Source organism: Erpetoichthys calabaricus, chromosome 2 (genome assembly GCF_900747795.2).
Source record: "Erpetoichthys calabaricus chromosome 2, fErpCal1.3, whole genome shotgun sequence".
Taxonomy (NCBI): domain Eukaryota; kingdom Metazoa; phylum Chordata; class Cladistia; order Polypteriformes; family Polypteridae; genus Erpetoichthys; species Erpetoichthys calabaricus.
The window spans coordinates 195,549,687-195,559,227 of record NC_041395.2 but is presented as its reverse complement, the minus strand read 5'-3'; the positions used below and the strand labels follow the sequence as shown (position 1 = coordinate 195,559,227).

Sequence of the window (9,541 nt, the reverse complement as noted above, 5' to 3'; positions counted from 1 at the left end):
TTAATATCATTTAAATGCATGCTATATTGTAGGAAATAGTGGGCATTGCTCCTTTCTACTGGGCTTTTAGTTGCACACAAGGGCTGTTCCAAGAACAAATCTGAAAGGAATACTGAAAGTCATTTGCATCCCCTCTCCATTTGCATTATAGAGTGAACACTAAAATAAAAAGCCAAGCTATAGCTCCACTAACATTTGGTTAGCATGTTTTGAGCTTCAGCAGATCTGAAAATAATGAGGTGAGTTATCTGCAGATACTCCTGGCAAAAAGTCTAAAAGTGTACCTGGAAATGACCTTGATCCAATCACAATAGTTTACTTCTTCTTTTACAACTACAGTAGATATATATGCATCTCTTCAGAAATATGACCCTCTTTCTTTGGAGAAAGAAAACATTTTCTTTGGGCCTAGAAGATACTTTTCAAGAATTGTGGGACATGTACACCCTTAAGTAGGATCCATTCCTCCAAGCTTAAACTCTGTGCCAGTGACTGAGCCCAGTCTTAGAAGGCTGGGGAGCAACATTACTTTAAGAAGGGAACTTTAGCAATAACACTCTTGGCCAGTAACAGCCTGCTTATGAGTAAAGAGCAAACAGCCCAGCAACAAGCTGTTCTGGTCCACTGCATGCTATGACCATATGGCAATGGCAAAGATTGCACTCTACCACAGACAAAGTTCTTCACTCCAGTACAGAGCAGTGATATACCAATCCACACAGAATCATCATCATCCTTATATCTTGTCTTAATTTTAATAATCAAGAAATCATAACTACAGAGAAAGGTAAGGAAAATCAAATCGGGGTTCTTACCAAATTGTCTAATTAATTACTTGTTTTTCTAAAAGAAAGCAAATAAATAGTTAATTGATAAATTACTCTCAGTCAATCTATTCTTCTCACCAACTCTATTTCTAAAGTATATAAGCATTGTGCATCCTGTTATAGTCATAGTTATCTTTTTTCAAATGGGTACTTTCAGGAGGATATTGAACCATGTCACAAAGTATGCCTTACTTCCAGCTGGTTCCATGAATATGACAGTTACACTTACTTTAGTTTTATTATACTGGCCTGGGCAGTGCCCTGATTTAAATTCCATTGAGCATTGGAAGGAGGTAGAATGGGAGATTTGCAGCAATTAATAAGTAGCCAAAAATCTGTAGGAACTCCATGATGCTATCAAGTCATTAAGGACCAAAATCCCCACAACACTTTATTGAATTGAGATTGTTTTGGAGGTCTAATTGATACTAGATAGGTGTACTATATACAATAAGGCGGCCTCTGTGTGTGCTGTATATAAAACCAAGCAACTTTATTTAACCTGTTAACATCCTGTCAAGCACCCAATATCAACACATCTTGACTACAGCATTTCACTTTTACAAAGTCCTATTATGTGGGTGTGACTACTTATTATATCATGGTCACACAATCCTGCTCATGGTAATTCTATTTTTTCTACCAACACACTGGCCAGTTATAGTATTGTGGCAGTATGGTGTTATTTTTAATCTGCATGGAGATAATTGTAACCACATCAAAGATCACTACTGCCTATCCCTCAATGGGAAGAAACTTCCCGTTTATGTTTACACCTTAGTGCATAATACTGTCAGAACCGACACTGCCAGTTCACCCACTGCACACACACCACTCTTAGCCCTATCTATTGTATATACTATGCTCAGAAAGCAACAACAGAGAGGACTAAGTATTATATGAACACTCAAAATCCTATATAGTAGTATAATGTATACACTCTTTAATTATATTATATTGTAGTTGATGCTGGTCACTTAAGACCATATTAACATATTAACTTATTATGGACTTTAAATATTAATTAAATAAAATTTAGTAAAATGAAATTTTAATATTATTATTATTATCATATTAACATATTGATTTATTAACAAGCTCTTACATTTGTCTAATATGACTTTGCATAGCATTTAAATGTTTAAGTATATATCCTAAACCTATTTAAAGCAGAAATAGTCCCTTAACTTCCTTTCTTGCTCCCAAGTTTTGATGGTCTATCAGACCGATGGAAACTTCTGGTGGAGCAATGATGATTGCGCTCTCAGCTCTCTCTGTCTGTGAAAGTTGAACTGACTGTCTTCCCAAAGGTTTCTTGGACATTCCATATTAAATAGGCTCACAATTGCTGCATTACTCTTGTTTACATTAATTATAATGGGTTAAAACATTGTATACATTACTTATATTATTGTTTACATTAATAGCCAGAGTCCATTATCTTTTCCACCACTTGGTGACTTGTTTCCCATCCATGTACCAGGGGTGATGTAGCTGACTCCATGGTGTAGTGCTAACATTCAAAGCATGCTAGAAAAATCACTCTTTTTCTCTCTATTGCATAAAATATTTTTCATGTGTACATTTTATTATTTCAATAAAAAATGAAATCCATACAGTTTTGATACTGAGTGTACCATGCTAATTGTCATTTCCTATTTTTCAAATTACTGTAATACATTATTGCAGGCAGGTTTTGGTTGGAAATTATTTGCATTTCTGTTTCTTATCACGTACCTGTACGCCCTTATACTTTTTATTGCCATACATCAATTAGACTAAATTACAAACCCCAATTAAGTAAATCTTCACATCATTGGAATGTGGGAGGAAAAAAAAATAGCTAGTGAAATCAACACAGGCAGAAGGAGAGCATGCAAATGCCATATTGGAATAACTAAGCTGAGATTTAATACCAGTCTCCGGGTGTTCTGAAGCAGTGGCACTAACTGCTAAGCCACTGTGCCTCTTAATTAATCTCATTGTTTTGAATTATATTCTTGAATATTTTGAAAGGCACCTTGAGATGTCGTGTATATGAAAGGCACTATATACTGTACAAATAACTGACATACATTGTATAAATGGGAGGGTCTCCCAGTATCTTCTTGTGGACCTATTACTGTCAGGCAGTGATGCTGTAAATAGTTCCTTCTTTTCTCAATTCATGTCATATCTGTGCCTGGTCTCTGGAGGTCCAAGAAACAACTGGATAGCCTGACCACCCCCAACACCCCCCAACAGCAAAATAATATAAAAACAAAGATAAATAAAGACAGAGTACAAAAGCACAATATCACAGGAAAGCAGTCAGAGAGCAATAAAAATATTAATTATTGGGGTAAGAAAATGCACTTAGACCTTTTTACATTTTTTCCACAAATAATTCAAGTATTAGTGTTTTATTCAGCATGTGAACTTGCTACCTAATGTTTGCATGCATGAACGAACTTTTTCAAACCCAGGTCATATGTGTTGTAAGACTTTGTAGTCAAAGCTATGACTTAGACTATATTTGCAACACTGTTTACAATAATGTCATTATAAGCCTGGGAGGAAACCCCAATGAATTAACTGAGATCAAAACATTTATAGCCAGTTACACACTTGCTCTAAATCATTTTCATTTTATGATTAGAAATAAAAGTTTGCTTTAGGAATGTTTTAAGATAAGAATATATTCAAAATGAGGACAGATAAGTTGTCAATGTGACATGTGCAAAACACAATAAAAGTCCATTTGGAAAATACAGGCTTGCTTAACTAATGAGTCACTAAGAACTGAAAAAGTCTTCTGGTAAGCACAGCAAGGCAGTTTAATATATTGATTTTGTGGCATGAAGAATGGCTGATAAGATCTTCAACGAGGTGAAGTGGTTGTTTTACCAGACTTAGCCTTTTTATTCCTAAAATAAAGAAAGAAAAAATATGGCTATCATTAAAGCTTTTTAAAAAAAGACATTTTAATTCTACACTGAGAGAATACTTATTTTTTAACCTTTATCTGAAATTCTTTCAAGAAAGAAGCACGGCGAACAGTTAATGAACATATGTAGTAACCATTACACTAAAACAGAAATGTCAGTAAGTTTCAGCCCAATGTGTGCATCCTCTCATTAAAATAAAGCATCCGGATAAGAAATGTAAAAACAAGAGGGGTCTCTACAGTATACCAAGCTGTAAGACTTCTCAAGATTCTCAGGGACCACCCATGAGCCCAATGACAAAAACAGTGGCTCAAAAGCAAGAGAAATGAGCAGAGCTTGGGACCAAATGTTGTTATGAGGATAAAAACAAGATATCTGGGAAGGTGACCAAAAGAGCTACAGTTACTGGAAAACTATAATATCGGAAATCTGTGTTTTTGTGACAGTACCATCTTTTTTAAACACTTTAATTTCCTTTGTCAAATATAAGCCGCAGGTATTACTCTAAATAAAAATAAATCTTCATTTTATTGTCTTGAGTTGAAACCCTGTGTTGGGCAAGGATGGTGTCAAAAGCCACACTATCACTAGATTCTCTGTCCAAGGATGTGATTTTAATGCAATCAGCTGCCTTAAATAATAAACCTTTGCTGAGGTTTCATTATTTAAATGTGCAGTTTACAGAAATAAATATCATGTATTAGTATAACAATTCTTACTTTTAGTGAAAAAATTAGCTTACCGAAACATTCTGACTTTTTGTTTCACCCATGGAGCCTTGGGATCTGCACAGAATGAACCAGTTTCTTTTGTGTAAAATCTATGAATGAAAAAGACAATTTTATTACCTCATTTGCACCTTGCTCTAATAGTAAGAGTGGGCATAAGTTCACAAATAAGTTTAAGCTTTATGAGGAAGGAGAAGAACCATCAGATTATAGTGTATCTTACAATCTCACATACAGTATGTCAGTCAGTCAGTCATTTTCTAATCTGCTTAGTCCTGAACATAGTTTTCGGGAGCCTATCCCAGCAAGCATAGGGCACAGGGCAAGGAACAAGCCCTGGGCAAGTGCCAGCCCAACGTAGCATGCTGTGTGTTTATTTTCAAAATGTTTTTTATAAGATGCAGTATAAGAGAAATGTTATAAAACTAAAGCAGTTTGGAACTCAGGGAAACGGGAGCAGATGGGCCATGACTGGAATTTAAATTGAAAATAATACATTATGATAAACAAAATGCTGGGGGTTTTTTTTGCTTTTTATTTATGTATATGATTTACATGAACATAGAATTTAGAAATTAGTTTTCAGATGACACTTTAAAAATAACCCAGAGTCATCAAAATCATTTCAGAAAGACCTGGACAAAATCAAGAATTAAGAAAGAATTAATTTGGCATATGGAATTCAAGTCAAATAAAATTAGTCTTTCACTTAGTAAGCAGCAATTCAGTGTTAAAGGAAATGATAAAAAACTCCATTTTAACTACAAAATGAGGTGGTATTTAATTCTAGAATATATGACTTATGAGCAAGGAATTGTCACAATAAATGTGCCAGTGATTACAAGCACATGGAGGAGTTGGTCTCATAGATAGATAGATAGATAGATAGATAGATAGATAGATAGATAGATAGATAGATAGATAGATAGATAGATAGATAGATAGATACTTACATAACTGCTTGCACACATGGACCCAAAGCATTCTGTAGCCTACACCCCTTTATAGTATATGGAACCTTAGCAGCAGAAACAGATGTGCAGCAGTTTGTTGTTATCTTGCTAGGTCGGCGATCTGAAATGGAAAGTTGATATTGTTATTGGACTTTAAGATATTTTGCTAAAACTTTATAACCTACTGTATATAATGTCCATGAATATACCCTTTCATATTTCATTGTTTCTGGATTTGGTTCTGTTTAACTCAACACCATCAAAGAAAGCATATGAACTTCAGGTCAGTGGTAAAATCTGCTTCCTTATGCTGGGTTTGAACTTCATTCCTGATCACTGTCTGTTTGGAATTTGCACATTTTTCCTGTGCCTGAGAAGATTTTCCTCTAGGTATTCATGTTTTTTCATCCATAACCCCCCAAAAACTGCAGGTTAGGTTACAACTCTGCATTGGTATGTGTACATGAGTGTGCCCTGTGATTGGACTGTCACTAGACAGCAAAGTCAAACAAATAGAAACTTAAGAGACCCACTAGAGCATCTTGTTCCTTGTGGTGTGGGTTGGATATATGGTACCAAGTAACGAAAAGATGGATTTGCTAAAACATATGCAAAGCAAACATGCAAACAAGGCAAATGGAGAAGCCCATGGAGCTTAAAGGCAAGGAGGCTACATTCTTGTCCTTAACCTTACTCAAAACCTACAGGGCCATAGGGGAACCTGGGTGACAAGGGTCAGTGACTCTGTGGCCAGGACCAAACCCCAGCGGTAAGCCTGGATAAAGAGGACCGGTGACTCCATGGCCAGACCCATATCATAGGTCAAAGCCCACAAGGCCAAAGGGGAGACTGGAGAGCCAACAAGCCAGTAACTCTAGGGACCCTATCCACTATCTGTACCCAGATATGGCCCACATAATAACAGCACACAAAGCCAAGAGAGAAGCCCCTGGAGCTTAGAGGCAAGGAAGCTACTTCCCAAAACCTAACCCTAACTAAAATGCCTACAGTGCTAGGGGAGCCTGGAGGATGAGGATCAAGCATCATGTCCCTGGGCCTAAACCAGCTCCAAAGCTCACAAGGCCACAGGGGATACTAGAGAATGAGAGTAAACAAGCCGATAACTCTAAGGACACTATCCACTATCTGCACCCAGATATGGTCCATACAAGAATATAAAACAACTGCTGGGATAAGGACCGACAGCTCCAAGTTTGGATGGATAATGCTTTCTCCCTTCCCAGGTAATCTCCTGTGCATTTTGAAGTGACTTTGGGAGTGGAGTTTACCTTACAAAAAAAACGTACTACTCTCTATCTTTCAGTGAGCCTTTACTCCAGCTCACCTTTTATTCTTATTGACAGTGGGCAGCAGACAGCTCATTTAAGTTCATTCATACCTCTGCTTTAGTATTCAAGAGGGGACCTTCAAATTCCTTGGGATACATCATTAGTGTCAATATATTAACATCTGCTTTATAAAATCAATTTAAAAGGAAAAGGAACCTTAAAGTGCACTGTATTTGTTATGTTTGAACTCTGCCTTGTAAAGTAAAACCACAGGACGGCTTTCCAGCTGCTGCCATCTAGTCACTAATGCAAATAAGCATACGATTCACAATTCCTATTAATTTCATCTCCCGACTATCTGTGATAACTTAGGGGCTACCAACCCTAAAAGATCTTTCCTAGCCGCCCACATGGCACATAGAAAATTCTGTCTCTTAAATAAAACTTAGATTTTTCTTTGTTTTGTGCTTTATTTGCACATAAAGTACCCCTGGCATGGACATACTGTAAAGATGTATAGATAATTGCCAAGGATAGTCCGTAAATCTTTGGTAGACAATACATTCCATGTTAAAAAATTTAAATATATACTTACAATTGTTAGCAAAAGCTGTGCAACATGCAAAAATGATGAAGATGAGCACACCCTGAATTAGCCGAGGCATTTTCTTTAATTGAGTTGTTTAGTCAAGTCCAGAGTGTAATCATCAAAGTGATTTGCATTAATTTTTGCCTAATTTATATATTTTTGGTAGGGTGGAAAAAGTACATACAACAGGAAAACATTTTCTTCTTAATTTAAGCACGTCACAGAAACCGTGCATACTTAATTTGGGAGGTAGATTGAAGACCATAGTGTGAAAGTGGTCAATGTGTCAAGTAACAATCCCCACCCACTGGTGTTACAGAGAAAAAGAAGTTATGTGTAAAACTGCAAATGAGGCCATGTAAGCAGTCATTTTAGGAGAAGTTTAATTCTCTAAAATTATTTCAGTATATAATGCTAAGCTTTTAATCTTACATTGCATGCATCGGCTAACCGTTTTTATTTTGTGTACATTGCAAAAGGGGTCCTAAAGAAGGAAAAGTCATCTTTCCTGTGTGTAACAGATGAGTTCCATAAAAAGAAATTGTCCTGGGTCAGCTGACTGCACTCTGTCTTATGACAGACGTCTGTATGAATAACCTGCCGTTACAGCAAAAACAGCTTTTAACCCTTAGTAGCTTAGTTACATTTTCTTTCACTGAACTGAAATTCCAGAAACAGTAGGCAAAGCTAAATTAATGCATTCAGTAACTCTGATACCACAGCATGAACACATTGTCTGGGCAAAATTGTTGTGAACTATTTCAACATCAGTAGGAAGTGCTGTCCTCATAGAACAATCAAAATCGCAGACTCATAAAAAGAATACAATTGCTGGGAGAGTCTATGAATGCAGATAGATGGTTCCAGTCAAAATTTTGAACCCTGGTGATAGACCAACCACCCTTAGAAGAAACTCAAAAGTTGCTGATGTGGTCCCTTGTTTAGCTCTTGAAGACCTCGAGTTCTTGCTATAATGTGACAGTGGACATTGAAAGTCAGGCACTGAATTGTTACACCACAGGTACTCCACAAACTTGCAGGCTCAATGACAAGTTGGGCCAGATCAGTCTGGGAGACTCTGATATAGACTCTTGTGAAGTATCTCTATACTGGAAGGGGCAATTAGTGGACCTGGTATGCAAGTATGAGATGATTTCTCTAAAGATAAATTGGATTGTGGGAAATCCAGTAACTCTATTCATCATATGCATTTGTCAGATGACAAGCCCTTCAGGCTTCCTTACAAGCATGTGGCTCCAGGTCACTACCATAAGCTTAGACATGCCCTTTCAGAGATGGAGGAACGAGAGATAATTCGCAAGTCTGTTAGTGAGTGGTTCTCTCCATTGGTGGTGGTGTGGAAGAAAAGAGGAGATCTCTTCATCTATGTTGATTATAGACGGTTGAACGCTCAAACTGTTAAAGATGCTCACCTCCTGCCACATCGAGCAGACTGTTTAGCTGCCATGGGAGAGAATAACATATTCCGTACTATGGATCTTACCTCAGGATTTTATAATATTGAAATGGCCAAAGAACACAAGAAATACACCGCTTTCACAACGCCCATGGTACTTTTTGAGTTTAACTGTTTACCACAAGGATTGTGTAATAGCCCTGCCAGCACTGGCCAGGAAAATGCAGTTCATTGGAATTTGCTGTCATAAGTCAACTTTTTGCTTTTCAATGTGGATGAAGATATAAGTGTACCATCACTCATTGTCATGAGTTCAAGTGAAGAACAATCTGAGAATTCTTTGGAGCTTGATATTGACTTAGAAAGGTCGAATCAGACTGCAAGTTGGATGGTAAGCCTGTCCACCACAAGTGAACCTAAAAAAGTGTATTCCTCTGAAGACCAAGAACCAGAACATGCCATTGAAGGCAGAATATTGCCAAATTCTGTTAATTCCCAGTTGAATTCTGACAAACAAGATGAAATTGGAAGTGTGAGACACAGCTATACCATAATATCACCATCCACAGTAAAGTCAGTGTTGTGCAGAAAGCCTATTATACCTGGACTAGTTCCAGATGACACAGGAATTGTTGCTCATGTCAGAACCTGAGCCGACAGATTAGTCAAACCAGTGAATAGGTTAATTCACAATATGACACAGAAGGGTTCTGACAGTCTAGATTTTGCAAGAGCACTACTGTCACGAAGGGTGTAGTAGTGTTGAGAAATTTCCATTCTAGTTGTGAAACTAGTGGATGAGTAAATGAAT

At 37.1% G+C, this 9,541-nt stretch overlaps 1 protein-coding gene across 1 annotated transcript; it reads right to left on the bottom strand.

Moving 5' to 3' along the window:
• Positions 1-3,139: 3,139 nt before the first annotated feature.
• On the bottom strand, positions 3,140-7,553 carry LOC114644086 (C-C motif chemokine 20-like). Its single transcript, XM_028792333.2, has 4 exons — positions 7,320-7,553; positions 5,436-5,556; positions 4,497-4,574; positions 3,140-3,733 (listed from the first exon to the last, which is right to left on the bottom strand). Exons 1-4 carry the CDS (start codon positions 7,387-7,389, stop codon positions 3,688-3,690), a joined length of 315 nt encoding a protein of 104 aa, XP_028648166.1. The 5' UTR covers positions 7,390-7,553; the 3' UTR covers positions 3,140-3,687.
• Between the last annotated feature and the right edge of the window lie 1,988 nt (positions 7,554-9,541).

What these genes read in the sequence shown, in the direction of transcription:
- LOC114644086 (XM_028792333.2), bottom strand. Translation starts at nt 7,389, where the DNA reads ATGCCTCGGCTAATTCAGGGTGTGCTCATCTTCATCATTTTTGCATGT. An exon ending in CACAGCTTTTGCTAACAATT is followed by an intron (nt 5,557 to 7,319) that starts GTAAGTATATAT and finishes TTTCCATTTCAG; the next exon opens with ATCGCCGACCTAGCAAGATA. An exon ending in CCATGTGTGCAAGCAGTTAT is followed by an intron (nt 4,575 to 5,435) that starts GTAAGTATCTAT and finishes TTTCATTCATAG; the next exon opens with ATTTTACACAAAAGAAACTG.